This window comes from Podarcis bocagei (assembly GCF_964188305.1).
Source record: "Podarcis bocagei genome assembly, chromosome: Z".
Lineage (NCBI taxonomy): Eukaryota > Metazoa > Chordata > Lepidosauria > Squamata > Lacertidae > Podarcis > Podarcis bocagei.
In genome coordinates, this window is record NC_138140.1 from 4,785,373 (window position 1) to 4,803,105 (window position 17,733).

Sequence of the window (17,733 nt, forward strand, 5' to 3'; positions counted from 1 at the left end):
CCTTTACCTTTTTATTCAGAGGTACACTACCTCTGGACCTGGAGGTTTCATTTTAACTGTTATAGCTAAGGGACAATAAGTTGTTTACTCCCCTTTGAAAGCCAGTGGCCATTATCGTGGCTTGTGAATGCCATAAATCAAACAGTAGTCCTAACTCAAGATCAGCAGTGGCAGGGCTTGATTAAATGTTATATCCCACACTGCATCCATAGCCCTGTTCCTTGCACCGACTGGGCTACAAGTGGGGGGGGGGCAAGGGGGGAAGTCTCTGTGTTGAACTATGCCGGATTTCTGTCGCATTCTTTTTCCTTGCTGGTGAAACACAGGGCAACCTGTGAGGAAAAACAGAAAAGCAATTTACCCATGTCACTCTTCCAGGGAGACAAAGGAGAACCAGGCCTAGAAGGAGGAACAGGAGACAAAGGGCAGGAAGGCATTAAAGGAAAAGAAGGACCTCCTGGATACCCTGGGCCCACAGGCGTTCGAGTGAGTTTGCAAAATCACTTGCTTTTTCTTCGAATAAATTTACCTTGCTGTTTAACCATGCTGGCACCTTTCCTTTTTCCCTTTTCCTTCTTTTTCAGGGTGTGGGTGTTGTTTGTACCCTTTCTATTCTTACAATATGGGTCTTAACAGAGTTTCCATTTTGGTGATTTCACATACCTACCAAGGTTCCTAAAGCAATTTGATACTCTGCATATTTTCTTATGTACCAGAGCGGGGGATTGTGGAACACAAAGGTAACCCTTCAGGCTCCCTTCTGCCCCAGATGAGATGCTTGGCGTAATTCTGCTCATCCAAACTCCTCCACCAGATTGCAAAGTTCCCATAACTATGTAAAACTGTCAAATGTGAATCGCTTTTAATTTGCACAGGTTACAAAATGAAACTTTGGAGGATGGGGCGGAGTTTGTATTACAGACAGCAGCCATTTCTCATGGAGGTTCCATTGCTGGTCCCTGCATGTGTCGGCAGAGCACATCTAAGTAAACCCCACCCCATCATACCCTGCCCCACCCTCTTTACAACCCCATTACTCCTTCCTCTGGGTCCAAAAGGACCTGTGCATTGGTGATTGTGCATTAGTTGCACACACCTGCAGGGTTTTCTTTGACTTATTCAAAGTTGTTATTTATGTGGCATGGAGTACGCCCATAACTCTGACTGCAGCTTTATAGTATCTTAATCTGGTGAGCAGGAAGGGCTCCCAGTCACCCACTACTGATAACAGAAATACGGTTAGCCATCTTGCAGCAGGGGCTGCTCCTGTCTTTTAGACTCTGCAAAAAAAGAAAACCCATACTTCTCACCCATTTTACAAGAACCAATATAACCCATGAGTTTTAAAAACAACTACACTCATACAAGCAGTATTGAGCTATGCAACACCAGTAAATAGACTAGACCAGTTTCTGTGTTTGCCCTCTGTCAAAGTACACCAAAGTGCATGATGGAACCAATATGTTTTTGCCAGCTTGTAATCACTTCCCTCTGTTATTCTTTATTGCAGTGTTATGGTGCCATCTCAGATTTTAGTACATATTTTTATATAGTCTGATTTTAAAACACACACACAGGCTAAACACTAGCTCACACAAGTTGTGAAATAACTACATTTTCAGTCTTACAAATGTTTGCTAGCTCAACTGCTTCATGCCACCTGCAGGCCTGCCTCCCCTTTTCTTGATCCATCCCATAACCTTTATCTGCTCCTCCGTTTCTATCTTTGTCAAGTTCTGCACTTTTAATAAAGTACTGTTTGGGGTCAGGGCAACTATCATGTAGCAGAATCCTATTTGTTTGCTTCCTCTGAAGACATCTGAAGGTTGCTTTTATTATGTTAGGAGTGTGAGATTGGCCTCATCTAGTCCAGCATCCCTTTCGCACAGTATCCAACAAGATACCCCAAAGGGAAGGCATGTTTCCACGTCTGACTCAGTATAAGGCACCTTCTTGTCTTACCACGTGGCACAACTACAACTCCCTCTCTTGTCCTGAGCTCGCTTTGTGGCCCCTGAAGTTCTCTTTGACCAAAAGTGCCAAACAAAACATTTGGTCAATCCAAGGAGATGGCAGAGAAGAGATTTCAGGAGTGAGCCCAGCTGAAGCACAGGAGAGAGAAAAGTACAAAGGAAGAGGCAATTGACCATTGGAATTGAGGGACATGACAAACATGACAAACATGACAAAATACAATGGGTATCCTCTGAGTAGAATGTAGTTGGCTGCAACTCACAGGCTTTACATCTGTGCTTGGCTGGGGGGGGGGGGCAGGATTTGATTCAAACTGACCTAATTTGCACTTTCCAAAACAAAACAAAACGCGAATCAAAGCACAGCTATCCTTTTAAATTTGCCCTCTGAATTTTGCAAGGCAATGCTTCAGCCACGCAAAGTGCACACAAATTCTAAATATACTAAAGTAAAGTGTACATAAAATGCATATACGTATTAGTGCAAATAACACAAATAAATGCATTGCATTATGGAAAATTGTGTACATTGGCAGAAATTTGCAGTAAAAGGCTGGTAATTTTCATGATTTCTTAAAAAAATAAATCATAAACTGGTGTGGATATGTGAGCTGAACTTTTAAGACTGGAAACCAGCAAAATGTGACAAAAACCAAAGTCACATTTGCCCATCAGATTTGCCCTTCTTTAGTGCTCACCAGGGAGAAATGTGGGGACCGAGTCCATTCCACACACACTCCTGTTCAAAAGTACTTCCTTCTGCATCCTAACTGCAAGCATATAGCACACTGTCAAAAATGTTGCTGCCCATTCAGTCATCCCCCTACGGTTAACATGAACCAAATGTTCCATTATATGCACCTTTCCAGCAGTTGGCGGGTGAGCCAGGAGCTAATTGCAACCCATGCCATCCAGTAGCTGTTGCTCTGTGAAACATCCTCTACCTCTTCTGCGAGGGACCAAGCATTTCGCTTTCCTCCTTCATCGTACAACCGATGAGCCAGAAGCCACAGAAGGAGCTGGGCCAACTGGCAGAAGCCCGGCTGATGGATTTTCAATTGCTGTCTGTTGCCGAGCACTGTGGCTTTTCATAATAGGCTGCCCTTTCTGCAGGGTCTGAATGTTGAAAGAACAGACGTCTTGCAGTTCCAGGAAAGAAATCGCAAAGCTCCTCGGTAGTGAAACAGTGTTCTTAGGAAAAACAAGAAAGCTCCTGTTTTGTTTTTACTGAGCAGGGAGCTCAGCTCTTCCTCTTCAGATTACTTCTGTGTGTTTCAAAAACAGCAGCTTTAAATGACAGGCATTCCACCACTTGTGCTAGTTCTTCTGTTAGTAGCCATGATCTTATCTGACATATTGTACCATACTATCATTGTCACCATCATATATATCTAATTCCTTAAAAATCAGCACTGGCACACCACAGGGATGTGTGCTAAGTCCCTACCTGTATTCATTGTATACATACTGCATACATACTCACAGCACGCGGGGCCCTGTCCCTGCAAATACTCACAGCAGCGGGGCCCGGTGCCTGCAAATACTCACTGCACTCGGGGCCCGGTCCCTGCAAATACTCACAGCATGCAGGGCCTGGTCCCTGCAAATACTCACAGCACGCGGGGCCCGGTCCCTGCAAATACTCACAGCACTCGGGGCCCGGTCCCTGCAAATACTCACAGCACGCGGGGCCCGGTCCCTGCAAATACTCACAGCACGCGGGGCCCGGTCCCTGCAAATACTCACAGCACGCGGGGCCCGGTCCCTGCAAATACTCACAGCACGCGGGGCCCGGTCCCTGCAAATACTCACAGCACGCGGGGCCCGGTCCCTGCAAATACTCACAGCAAGCAGGGCCTGGTCCCTGTAAATACTCACAGCACGCGGGGCCCGGTCCTTGCAAATACTCACAGCACTCAGGGCCTGGTCCCTGCAAATACTCACAGCACTCGGGGCCCGGTCCCTGCAAATACAGCACTCAGGGCCCGGTCCCAAGAGGGAGGAGGACTACCCATTTTTCCTGAACCATGCATAATTAACCACTTTCCTCCTAAGCTATAAAAGCGCAAGCTTTCTGACACAGGGGATATGCTCCAAGTCTTCTTGTTTTGGTTGCCCATGTGCCTTCCCCAGCTTTACAATATCCCTTTTCAGATTCAGTGTACTCCTTCCTGCTCTGAAAATCCAAAGGTCAGTCAGTAACTGTCTGTATGGAAGGTTCTTCATGAAGAGGGCTGGCAAGGGCATTCCAGTGGTTCGTTCACTTCACTGGGCAGCCTCACACAGCTGCCACCAGCTTCTGATAATGGAGGCATGAGAAAATAAGGCAATGGGGGCAGAGAGAGAAAGAGGCTCAGCTGGCCCTTCACTGAAACACAAAGTCTTACACCACATTGACTGATTCTCCAGCAAGCTGGAGGGCTGCACAGTCATTAGGGCAAATTTTGAATGATGTTCACTATTTTGGTTCCCCTATTGTTTCAGGAAGTGCGAATTAGGTCAGTTTGCTTTTAAACGCAAACAGAATAAATTTTCTGCCTTATCCCTCACCATCAGACACAAATGGCCCTTCCGTGCCTTCAGCTACAGTCTCTTCTCTCCCCCAGCCCCTGCATAAAAATCCAACTGCTTAGTCAGGATGGGGGAAGAGTGCCTATGAAATGTGGTTCTGATAAGTTTGAAACATTGATGTCTTGAAGTGGCTGCCTCTAATAATCCCACTAATTTCCTGAATCCTTTCAGTCTGTTTCTCTGTGTGAATGTTTATTAATGGGAAGATCTCGTATAAAAACCTGCAGAACAGTAGGAAATGGCAGAGTGCTGGAGTCTCTCTCTCTCTCCTATGTCATATTTGTTTATGTGAACCAGCTGCAACACAAAGTCATATAGACAAGGTTACAAGGACAGCTCCTGTCTGGGGGTTTTTCCTAGCTGGGGATTTGTATCCTGAATTTTTGTATCCCAGCATATTCCAAAGTATTGTAAAAGCTGGATTCTGCAATATGCAATTAATTATGCAAGATCAGCAAGCCAATAAATATATGTTTGCAATCACCATCTTTTTTTCTTAATATAGAGTATTAATATAAGAGCCCTACAGGGTCTGCCTGAAGGCCCATCTACAGTGGTACCTCAGGTTAAGAACTTAATTCGTTCTGGAGGTCCGTTCTTAACCGGAAACTATTCTTCACCTGAGATAGCACTTTAGCTAATGGGGCCTCCCGCTGCTGCCGTGCGATTTCTGTTCTCATCCTGAAGGAAAGTTCTTAACCCGAGGTAAAATTTCTGAGTTAGTGGAGTCTGTAATCTGAAGCGTCTGTAACCTTGAAGCATCTGTAACCCGAGGTACCACTGTAGTCCAACATCCTGTCTTCACAGTGGCCAACCAGGTGTCTCTGAGAGGCCCGCAAGCAGAACCTGAGTACAAGAGGGCAGTCTCCTCTTGTGATTCCGAACACCTGGTATTTAGAGGCATATTTCCTCCGATACTTGAGGGAGTACATAGCCATTGTGGCTAGTAGCCATTGGTAGTGTGAGCACTGCTTGAGGTAGTGAAGAAAAACTCACAGAGCCATTATAAATTATAATCTGGTGCAAAGGGGATTAGAGAACCTCATGGGCACCCTAGTACAGTGTTTCCCAACCACTGTTCCGCGGCACACTAGTGTGCCGCGAGATGTTGCCTGGTGTGCCGCGAGATGTTGCCTGGAGGGAGGCGGGCGAGTCGGGCAGCGAGAGGCGGGGCGGCGGCGGCGAGGAGAGGCCGCCCAGCGCGGGGCTCTCGCCGTCTGCCTGCCTGGCTGCCTGCGAGCTCGGCGGGCAGCGCCTCCGTCCGCAGCGCCCGCCTCGCGGCTCTCATTCCCTGCCAAAGCTCACCCAGCCAAGCCGCGCTCTCCTTCCTGCCTCGCTTTGCTGCCTCCTCCCCCCCCCCACCCCCAAAGCTTGGAGGTTCCCCGGCAAGGGGGAGGGGGAAAAATTGAAACTTACACTTTCGTGCGTCCCTCCCGGCGTGACGCTGCGCGCTGACGTCACGGGGCTGTAATGGTGGTGTGCCTCGAGATTTTTTTCATCAAACAAGTGTGCCTTTGCCCAAAAAAGGTTGGGAAACACTGCCCTAGTAGATCTCTGTGGGTCCTTCGGTACCTGTAGGCCCCACATTGAGGACTCCAGCACTGCAGTAATCCAGCCTGGGTGCTTTTGGGGCATGGATTACCATTGGCTGGTTGGCATTTGTCTATCTCGGGGGACAATGGAGGAGTGCGCCTTTGGGGGTAAAGTCAAACTGTTGGACGGTTACAATGCCTGCTGTGGCTGTAGAGACTGATACAGGAGAGACATGTTTTATTGCAACTGGGACAAATGAAGGAGTAAGGTTGTGCTGCTGCAGGTGCAGGGGCTTCTTCTCTCTGTGCTCCTCCCAGTGGTCATTCCTCCTCTGCTCACTCTGGCATTTCTGTACTGCTTTATATTTTTAAGTGGTTTACAATGCATTAAAATATCAAATAAAAAATCTGGAATAAAACATTACTGAAGAAAGTCTAATATAAAGTATACATTCAAAGCAACATAATTAGTAGGAAACTAAAATTTTATCTTAAAGATTTCAAAATAAAACACTACAAAGAAGGTCAACTACAGAATGCACATTTAACACAGCAAAGTTAACAAAAAAAGATCTTAAATGTTTCAAAAGAAAAAATGACTAAAGGAAACCAAATATAAAATGCATATTTAAAACAGCATAATTAACAAGAGAATAAAATATTTTCATAAGCACAGAATATGTCTGCTGCTGTTGTTGCCAATCCTGTCAGTGGTGGTTCATGGTAGGTGGTGACTATGGAAGCTCAGGCTCAAAGACCTGGTTTTGCACTAAGGGACATCCAGAATGGTCTCTAGCCCCTTTAGCAGCCTCTGCTTTTGTAGCTGGAGTCAGTCAGGCCCTGCCCCCCTCCCCAGGCCAGGTGGAAAGGCCAGCAAGGCATGGAGCAGGTCTTTCAGGAAAATAAAAAAAATAAGTAAAGCAAGGATGCCACTTATTGAAGTCCCCACTTCTCAGTGGAACAGAAGATGACTATTACAAAGAAAATCATCACTGATTAGCTCTGAACAGGAAGTAATAAAAAGGAGCAGAAGCTGCAAGGAGGAAATTTTTAACTAAATGCACAGTAGCCCTTAAAAGCTACAGCAGTGGTTTGTCTGTTCATGCTGGACAGACTGGTGCTGCAATTGCCTTCTGCTGTAGAAGAAAAAAAAGGTTACAGAACTAGCTAGCAATATGGCGCTGTAATACACTCTCTTATTTGCTCATAACTGGTTTAACCATTGACTTGTCTGGACTTCAAAGACGATTTGCAATCAATTAAGAATCTCCTTATTTCATACCTGCGTCATCCCATCCTTTGACACACATTAAATTAGCAGCAAGAGAGAGAGAGAGAGATGGCAGCAAATACCGTATTTTTCGCTCTATAAGACGCATGAGACCACAAGACGCACCTAGTTTCTGGAGGAGGAAAACAGCAAAAAAAATATTCTGAATCTCAGAAGCCAGAACAGCAAGAGGGATCGCTGTGCAGTGAAAGCAGCAATCCCTCTTGCTGTTCTGGCTTCTGGGATAGCTGCGCAGCCTACATTTGCTCCATAAGACGCACACACATTTCCCCTTACTTTTTAGGAGGGAAAAAGTGAGTCTTATAGAGCAAAAAATACGGTAGTTTTATTGACGATACGCTTAAGGAAATTGTGGCACAGCCCAAGTGTCTCAAACCGATGCAAGATAAACAAACTGAGGTGGGTCTTAAAATTACAGCCTTAGATTTTTAAAAAATGATATTAAGTGTGAGATAGCCACTTTCAAAACCGAAATCTCAGATTTAACAGCAACATGCAGTTGAGTGGAGTCCTGTGAAAAGTACTTACCGGTAACTTTACAAGAAGCCTGGGCAGAAGCCAATTACAAAATTCTGGACAACAGAGTAACATTTCTAAAAAGTTAATCTCTTAGATGCAACCCGCATATAGATGGCATTGGCAATATTCCAACCCAAGACAATCTGGTAGAGGTCATGGAGAATTTCATCAGAAAATTGCTGCAGCTGAGAGCAAATATTCCATTGGAAATAAATCATGCCCCCAGAATTCCAAATTGCCAAAGGAAAAACTATAGATCCTTCAGATTTGGTTATAATTAAATTTATTCACATTGAGTTAAGAGATATTATTTTAAAAACAGCACATGAATAGTCAGTGACCACATCATTAATCTGGGAGAAAAATAAAATCTCATTTTTTTCCAGACTACATGCATCCAACAATAATTTCCCCCATTTGAGCATGCCTTGAATATAAAACTCCACAACTTGAATGAAAAACATTGAGATCAAGATAAATCAATTCAAAATCCTCCTGAAACAATTAAATCAGTCAGGAAAATATGGAATATGGTGGGTAATAAAAACAAATTTGATAATTTTTCCCACAATAAACTGACCCTATGGGGAAATCCAACTATAAAAATTGGGGCGGGCGGTATTGTGGAAAAATTGGATGGATGTGGGTATATTATCTTTAGATCAATTAATAGATGAGAATGACCTTTTAAAAAAAATTAAATAATTTACGTTACCTTAAAAGAAAGGTATCACTTAACGGGAATGTCACAATGGCAATGTCTACAATTACAGTGTATGCTAACATCTTTATTTGGACCAGTAGCTTTTACAGCATCTAAGATGCTGGAGATATTTGAACATCTGATTGAATCCTTAGAGACTAGAAAACCCCAGCTGTTACTTTTTATAGATATTTAATGTCTATTAATCAATTGGATGTACACACATTGAGAAATGAATGGAATAAAGATTTAATGAGAAAATATACTAGCCTCTATTTCCAGTGTGTCGCTAGATTATAAACTACGACTCATACAACAAAAAAGTATTGGACTCCATCACAATTGCATAAACATGGTTTATCAAGAACAACATGCTGTTGGAGATGCAATAAGGCCATGCATTGTAGAAACATATGCTTATACAGTGCTCAATGTTAGCAATTTTTTTTGAAAAAAATACTACGATGTATAAAAACTGTTGTGGGAAAAGAGTTACAAATTTCAGAAGATAACATCATCTTAAAACAATATTCCTAATGCAGTGGTACCTCGGGTTACATACGCTTCAGGTTACAGACTCCGCTAACCCAGAAATAGTACCTCAGGTTAAGAACTTTGCTTCAGGATAAGAACAGAAATCGTGCAGTGGCGGCAGCGGGAGGCCCCATTAGCTGAAGTGGTACCTCAGGTTAAGAACTGTTTCAGGTTAAGAATGAACCTCCAGAATGAATTAAGTTCTTAACCCGAGGTACCACTGTACATGGGACTTAACAAATGATCAACATAAATGGATTCTCCAGGACCTTACATCTACTAAAAGATTAATATTGATACATTGGAAAGAAATATGGCTTCCTTTGATCAATGGACAGACACCATAACAACTCTTGCAACCTATGAGCAGATCACCTTCAGATTATCTATGGACAGATTTAATGATATTTGGAAAGTGTTTATCAAAACCGTAGTGACTCGTGAATCGATATATACACACGGCATACAATAAGTCAATCTATGTATGTATACATTGTATATTTTTGTAATTCTAATCACATTTTAATGACACTTCATTAGTGCTGTTGTGATGATTAGTGCTTTTTTCTTCCTCTTCCTCCCCCATTTCACTGTCTGTATTTTCTTATTTATAATTTATTCTAATCTACTGTAAAAATTTCAATATCAACAATGCTTTTTAAAAAAAAAAACTGTTGCAAACTATGGGAAGACAACATAAAAAACTGGATTTGGTGATGTCATTGGACTCTACAAAAAATATATGAGTGAACAAAAATGCAGTTTCACAGCAGGGTGACCAGATGCAAAAGTGGACAAGGCTCTTGCACCTTGTGTCGAAAAAGGAATTTCACCTCTCCTTGTGCAGCCTAAGAGCCTAATGGCTGGGAATGGTATAGCCTTGGATACAACTGTAATACAGTAGGTGAAAACATTAGCATTGCATCCCAGGCTAGTGCTACTAACAGTAGACTCATTGAAATCAGTTGGACCTGACTGACTTAGGTGCATGAATTTCAGTGGGTTCACTGTGTGTGGGACTTGCTTGGATTCAACCCCAAATATCTCACCTTTCTGTCTCCAGACTTTTGAGGCATCTTGCAACCAACCAACCCTTTCATAATCATTTGAAAATGCAAATAACCACCCAAATGAGGTTGTTAAATAGGGAAATCACATTTGAAGGAACAGCAGCAGCGTGGTTGGACACACCTAAGATAAATTAGCGATTTCATAAAAGGAACCTACAAGAAAGGTGTAAAGCAAAAGAAGTGTGAAGAGCTCATTTCGGGAATCACAAGTGGATAGAGTTGCTGCTGCACTCATGTCCTGTTTGTGGGCATGGCACAGCCATCTGATTGGTCACTGTGGGAACACTTGGTATAATCTGGCAGCAGGTGTTTTTTGTCTTCTTAGAAAGAATAGAAGGGAGTTGTGTGCAAAGGGCGCCAGTGTGAAAAAGTCTATCTGCTAATATTCTGGTCTCCTTTGGAAGGTGTTGAATAATGAAGGGGTGGTCTCTCTTTCTCTCCCTTCTCCCCTCAGGGACCAGAAGGAAAACCAGGCCAACAAGGGGAGAAGGGGAAAACCGGACTAAAGGTATGGTTGCCTCTGTTCTTCCTGCTCCCGTTGATGCTCTATGAAACACCCATAGCTCAATGATAGAGCAGAAGGTCCCAGGCTCAATCCCCAGTATCTCCAGGTAGGGCTAGGAAAATCTCCCTGCGTGAAACCCTAGACAACCCCTGCTAGTCAGTGTGGACAATACTGAGGTGGATGGACAAATGGTCTGACTCAGCATGACTCAACATCACAGTTCCTGTGATGTTTCTGATCTCCCATTCCTGCTTACATTTTGGCATAGTTCTCGCTGAGTTGGCAAACCTCGTCTCCCCCAAAATAGAAAAGAGGTGCAGCTCAGTGGCAGAGCATCTGGTCTGCCTGCAGAGAGGTCCCAGTTTCAGTCACTGTCATTGTCAAGTAGGGCTAAGAATGTCTCCTGCCTCAGACCCTGGACAGCTGCTGCCAGTAAGTGTAGACCATATTGACCTAGATCAAGAATGGGAGACTGCTAGCCCTCCAGCTGATGTTGAACTGCTCTTCATCATCACTGCCCATTGCCCATTCTGGCTGGGGCTGCTGAGAGTTGGAGTCCAGCAGCATCTGGGTGGTCACAGGCTCACCATTCCTAATCCAGATGATTTAGGATAACTCACTTTCCTATATTCCTAAAACGAGTATGGTAGTAATTCTTGGCCAGCCTTCTTGACATGCTAGGCTCCCCCCTCCCTTTTCTTTGTTTTTGTTTTGTGGAAATATTCTGTGTTTTGTTTGTCTGGCAGAGAACTCAGATTTTTGAGCCCCCTCTGTAGTTCAGAGTGGTACAACCCAGACCATGAGCATTAGGTCTTTTGTTTCCCGTCATTGACACTTACACTTTCTTTAGGGCAGCAAAGGTCACCAGGGGCAACTTGGAGAGACTGGCCCACCAGGGAAGATGGGTTTGAGGGGGACTCAAGGTCCCAAAGGATCCAGAGGAACCCTGGGAGCGATGGTGAGAACAGTGCTGGCTCATTACATATAATCCTGTGGCAGTTTTCCCTACCACATCAGGGGGGCAAAAATGGGAGTGTAAGCTTACAGGATGAAAGCAGCATTGTGGAGGTTGGGAATGCATGTGGACGGATGCCAAAGGCCTCTAAGAGCTGTGCAGAAGAGGGAAGTACAGCAAGCGTCGCTTCCATGATGATACACAAAACTCTAGATTTAATGGCACAAAATAGCACAAAATGCTGGGTGAGTGAGGTTTTGAGGCGATATCAGACTTTGAGATTCATGGTTAATGCTCCCCTTTCAGGGTTTCAGCCTTCTTTTTAGGGTTAGTGGGGAAAGGTGTAAAATCCCAGGCTGAGAGGCTATTTTTCTGCTTGGCTTGACATCTTCTGCTGTTTCCTCCACCCTTGGCCCACTTGGCTCTCCCATTGGTTTCCTGCCTTTAACCTATGAATCAGGGCCCCGAACCTTCTCCTGAGCTCTTTTTTCTTGGACCTTTCAGACTAAATGTAAGGGAATAAGTTTAGGATCAGTTTCTAGAGCGCATGCATTGTATGCGAAAGATTCCAGGTTCAGAACCTTCCCCTTTAGGTGGGGCCGAGAAGACCCCATTTTAAAATCTTAGAGCAGGGGTGGCAATGTGGTGGACTCCAGATATCGCTGGACTACAACCATTATCCATGGCCTTTGACCATGCTAGCTGAGGCTGACGGGACTTGTAGTCCAAAAAGGGCACCATGTTGACTACTTTGACAAATTCCAGTCAGTGAATCCCAAACTGAGCTACATGGGATAAGGCAGCTTCATGTTTTCATCCTAGTGTCATTGTCAATGGCGGCAGAGGGTTACTAAGAAAAGGAAGTAGGACTTCAGCCTGGGACATAATGGGAGAAATATGACATAGTGCTTAGTTTTTTATTTATTATTGTTATTATTATTTCTATACTGCCATTCATCCAAGGATCACAGGGCTGCTTACATTATAAAAAACACAAATCTACATAACATAGTAACAAACAAAACAATAATCCCTCCCCACAGTCTAAAATGCCATATATTGTTTAATCAGCCTAAGGCCTAGTTATAGAATCTTAGAGCTGGAAGGGAATCAAGGGTCATCTAGTCCAACCTTTGCAGTGCAGGAATCTCAGCTAAAGCATCCATGACAGACAGCCATCCAACCTCTGCTTAAAAACCTCCAAGGAAGGAGAGCTCACCACCTAACAGGAGTCTGTTCCACTGCCGAACAGCTCTTACTGTCAGAAAGTTTTTCCTGATGTTTCGTTAGAATCTCCTTTCTTGTAACTTGAAGCCATTGCCTTGAGTCCTACCTTGCAGAGCAGGAGAAAACAAGCATTCTCCATCTTCCATGCTCCTTCAAGCACTCCTCATAAGACTTAGTTTCCAGGCCTTTGATTATCTTGGTTGCCCTCCTCTGCACATGTTCCAACTTGTCAACATCCTTCTTAAATTGTGGTGCCCAGAATTGGACACAGTACTCCTGGAGTGGTCTGACCAAGGCAGAATAGATTGGTACTATAACTTCCCTTGATCTGTACACAATACTTCTGTTGATGCAGTGTGGAATAGCATTAGCTTTTTTTGCTGCTGCATCACACTGTTGACTCATGTTAAGCTTGTGGTCCACCAAGACACCTAGATCATTTTCACATGTCCTGCTGGTAAGCCAGGTGTCCCCCATATTATATTTGTGCATCTGGTTCTTCCTACCTCAGTGCAGAACCTTACATTTGTCCCTACTGAAATTCATTTTGTTAGCTTGGGCCCAGTTCCCCAATCTGTTAGTGTCATCTGCAAATTGGATGAGTGTCCCCTCAATTCCTTCATCCAAGTTGTTTATAAAGACGCTGAATAACAATGGGCCCAAAGCAGAATCCTGCAGCACGCCACTTGTCACTTATTTCCAGGATGACAAGGAACCATTAATGAGTACTCTTTGGGTTTGATCAGTCAACCAGCTTTGTCTAATCAGGACTGTCATTAACATACTCAAACCGTTTCCCTCCGGTGAGCAGCCTGGCCGCTGAATTCTGCACCAGCTGAAGTTTCCAAACTGTCTTCAGAGGCAGCGCCACATGTAATGCATTATAGTAACTAGTACATGCTTCTGCAAGAGAAGGTGCAGAAAGGCAGTATGGTTCTCATGGCTGGTTGCGCAACGGGTCACTGTAGCCTCAGTGGTTCCTGCTGGTAGAACTGAATTTCGTATTGCACAACCATTATTCTCACCCTTACACGGGTGCTACAACCCTTGCACTGGCAGTCAGAGAACACTGAATCCAGGCCATGGTGTTTAAGATGACGAGGCTCAAAAATAGGAATGCTTTAAAGTCTCTAATGGTATTTTTTTCATATACTGCATTTTGTGCTGCGTTTGCTGGTGATTCTGTTTGCTGCTTTTAGCAGATTTTAGTTTCCTACTGCAGCTACATTGGATGGGTGTGTTTAAATCTTTTTATTGTAACTTAAGCCACTGTGTGAGCACTTGTGTACAGTGGTACCTCGGTTTTCGAACGCCGTAAACCCGGAAGTAAATGCTTCGGTTTTCTAACAAGCCTTGGAAGTCGAACATGCCATGCAGCTTCCCTGTTGAGTTTTCCGTATTGAGTTTTCTGTACTGAGGCTTCCGTTTTGAATTTTTGGTTTTTGAATGTTTCGGAACTCAAACGGTCTTCCAGAACAGATTACGTTTGAAAACCAGTGTACCACTGTATATACTTCTGCATGTGTGTGTAATTTTGCATTTGCGTTTGTGTATTTTATTTTATTTTAAAACTCTTGCTTTCAGCTATATTCTGGCAATTTTATTGTCTTCTATTTTCTACTGGTTTTTTGCTATTTTTAATTTCCATATGGTTTTTTTACTGTTTAAATATATTTAATATTTAATGCCATTTTACATAAATGACTTACAAATGTATTTCTTTTGGATTAAGTGCTCCCTTTCTCTCTATATATGGTGCCTATCTCAAGATGTTCCTAGACCACAAATCTCATTATCCCTGACCATTTGCCATGTTGGGGTTGGGGTTGATGGGAGTTGAAGTCCAAAGCTGGCCTATACTTTCTCTCTGACAAGTCACTTGGAAATATTTGACAGGGAAAAATTTGGGGCAAATGGATAGAACGGGAGATTGGGAGGGTGGTTGAGTCCTCATCACAAAGCAAGTACAGAGACTGATGAAGTCGCCCAACAAAAGAATGTAAAGAGAGAATAAGAGAAAACCAGGGACGGGTGCCCAGGCATAGAGGAAAAGCTTTGCCTATTGGAAACACCAGACGAGTGTCTGGGCCAGCAGGAAAATCAGGGCAGGAGCAGAGGTTACCTTTCCTTGTTCCCACAGGGTTCTCCAGGTCGGATGGGGGTTCCAGGGCATCCTGGCTTAAAGGGCTATCAGGTAAGCCATTACCCTGGACTGTCTGTGTGTCCTTTTCCCAGCCATACTCCAGAGTGTGAAATTTCACGATGTGAATTATTTCTGCAGCCAGGGGCTGTTTTCAAGATAATCATTATTGCTGCTGTCATTATCAGGCCTTGTTTTATTTCCTGCACCTGCACCATTAAGGTCTCAGGGTGGGTCACAGCCATGTAGAACACAACATTAAAAAGAGTTTAAAATGTATTAATTTATTTTCATTTATTTGATTCATATACCACCTTTAATCCAAAGTTCCCGTGACTGTGTACAACATTAGGAAGATAATTTATGCATCATCATCATCATCATACACAGCATACTAATAACATAATCATAATAGCATTCCCCCTCCCCCATTTAACAGGCCATAGATTAATTAATGGCCAAAGGCCTGGGTAAAGAGGAAAGTTTTCGCCTGGCACCAAAGGCCATGCAATGGTGGTGCCAGATTAGCCTCTCTTAATGTTGGGCTTCCAACCTTTCTCTTTCTTGGTGGGTGTGAGCAGGTGCCCAATTTCTCTGTCACCAGAGCCCCCCAAACCCCACCACCACCTTCCAGGTATCTGCAGGGAGGCTAGAGGAGAGGGAAGGTCAATGCCTGATGTAGACATGCATTTTCATTCTCTTGCAGGGGCACACAGGAGCACCAGGCCCAATCGGGCCACCTGGACCCAAAGGTGAAAAGGTAAATGGTTTTAGGTATGGTTTTTTGACCAAATCAGTGTTGGTTACCTTGATATATTTATTAGGAAAGGGACAGAGAGAGTATGACCCTGGTGTTCTTATTTGACCATGATATTCTCCTGGACCACCTCTGTGGGATAGGGCCTGGAGGCACTGTGCTGCTTGGTTCTGCTTCTACCAACAGGGTCACTTTCAGAAAGTAACACCGGGTGACTGTGCTTCACCCCCCTCACAGTTGATGGTAGGGCACCATCTTGTCCCCAATACTATTTAACATCCATGTAAAGGTGTTTGCAGCTGTTATTAGGAATTTGGAGTGTGGTGTCATCAGATGTTGTCAAACTCCAACTCCCATGAGCCCTAGCCAGCATGGCCAATGGTCAGGGGTGGTGATGGGAGTTGTAGTTCAGCAGCATTTGGGGGAAAGGCACACCCCTGTTTAAGATGTCACAAGCTCTCCATGGGAATAAAATTAGCTAAATCATGAAGATCTGAGAGATTTACAGAAATTAATCCATTAGCAGGACTAGAAGGAATTTCCAGAGAGACATCACTAGCTCTCCTAAATGGGAGCAGAACCTTTTATTTCACACAAAATCCAAAAAGGTGCCTTTATATGATGAGGACATGAACTGCATTGGGTTTTCATTAAGTCCAAAATTCTGTACACTGTTTGTGATTATGACCTGCAATTTACTAATTCACCACTCGGGACATTCATTCCAAGATATGAAATGCAATCTGCTGTTATCCTACTCAGCAAGGCTGCATACAGCTCAATCCTTAACTATCTGTTAAACATCTCAAATTGTTATTTTTTATTTTTTTAAGGCACTGCCATCTGTGTACAATCCATACATTATTAGTTCAGACTGTGGTTGTGATGCTTAGCTCACCTATCTTCCAAGGGCGAGTTTGTAATACAGTGGTACCTCGGGTTACATACGCTTCAGGTTATATACGCTTCAGGTTACAGACTCCGCTAACACAGAAATAGTACCTCGGGTTAAGAACTTTGCTTCAGGATGAGAATAGAAATCGTGCTCTGGCGGCGCGGCGGCAGCGGGAGGCTCCATTAGGTAAAGTGGTGCTTCAGGTTAAGAACAGTTTCAGGTTAAGAACGGACCTCCAGAATGAATTAAGTACTTAACCCGAGGTACCACTGTACTAATTTGGATGGGGGGGTGTACAGTACATGTACAGATGATATTCTGCCTGCCTTCCTCCTAATATTTATTATTGACAGAATAAAAATTGGGCTGGGCTGAAAGGGGGTTTGCAGGCCCTGCCAAACAGCTGACTGACAGGGCCTGTAAAGCACAACTCTTTACCAGTAACGATGGCACTTGCAAAGCCCCCTGAACAGATCACCTGCACAGGGTGTTACAGGCAGCACCCATCAATTAGCTGCCCAGTGGTGCCTTTTGGCTCAGCTGCACCTGCACCTCACTATAAGGCAGGTGGATGTGACATGGCTGATGTGTCTCCCCCCCCCCCCGGCCAAATGGATAGGCCTAGGCCTAATGGGATGCCTTGGTTCTGCAGCTGCTAAGATTTGCCATCTATAATTTTGCGATCTTTGAAACATCCTTTCTTACGGAAACATCTCATGATTTTAGCATTGTGGTTGAAGTCTGGACGTTTGCACTTTACTGGTTGTAAAGGGAGTGGGGGGCTTGTTCTGGAGAAGGCCTTGTCTGGTGCTTGTCTTCCAGTGCTGCATAAATCTTGCACAAAGGGTCTGTTTTCTACTAGCCTGTGCTCCATGTTTCTTCCGAGGATGACATGCTGTTCTTCAGAAATGTCGCCCCGCCAACTAACCACCCCCACCTGCAGCTGTCATGACTCAGCCATTATTCCACTGCTCCCTCTTTTTTTCCTCCTCCCCAACAACCAGGCCAAAGGCTTTTGTTTAGTCAGCTTAATGATAACCAGTTCAAGCTAGTGACTCCGG

At 44.0% G+C, this 17,733-nt stretch overlaps 1 protein-coding gene across 5 annotated transcripts in view; it reads left to right on the plus strand.

Annotated features, from left to right (window-relative positions):
- The window catches only part of COL27A1 (collagen type XXVII alpha 1 chain), a 255,431-nt gene that overhangs the window by 192,883 nt on the left and 44,815 nt on the right, over positions 1-17,733 (plus strand). For all 5 annotated transcript variants that reach the window (XM_081179610.1, XM_081179608.1, XM_081179609.1 and 2 more), the window contains 5 exons: positions 379-486; positions 10,648-10,701; positions 11,549-11,656; positions 15,021-15,074; positions 15,727-15,780. In XM_081179610.1, the coding sequence (XP_081035736.1) occupies positions 379-486; positions 10,648-10,701; positions 11,549-11,656; positions 15,021-15,074; positions 15,727-15,780 (378 nt within the window). The remainder of the gene's footprint in view (positions 1-378; positions 487-10,647; positions 10,702-11,548; positions 11,657-15,020; positions 15,075-15,726; positions 15,781-17,733) is intronic.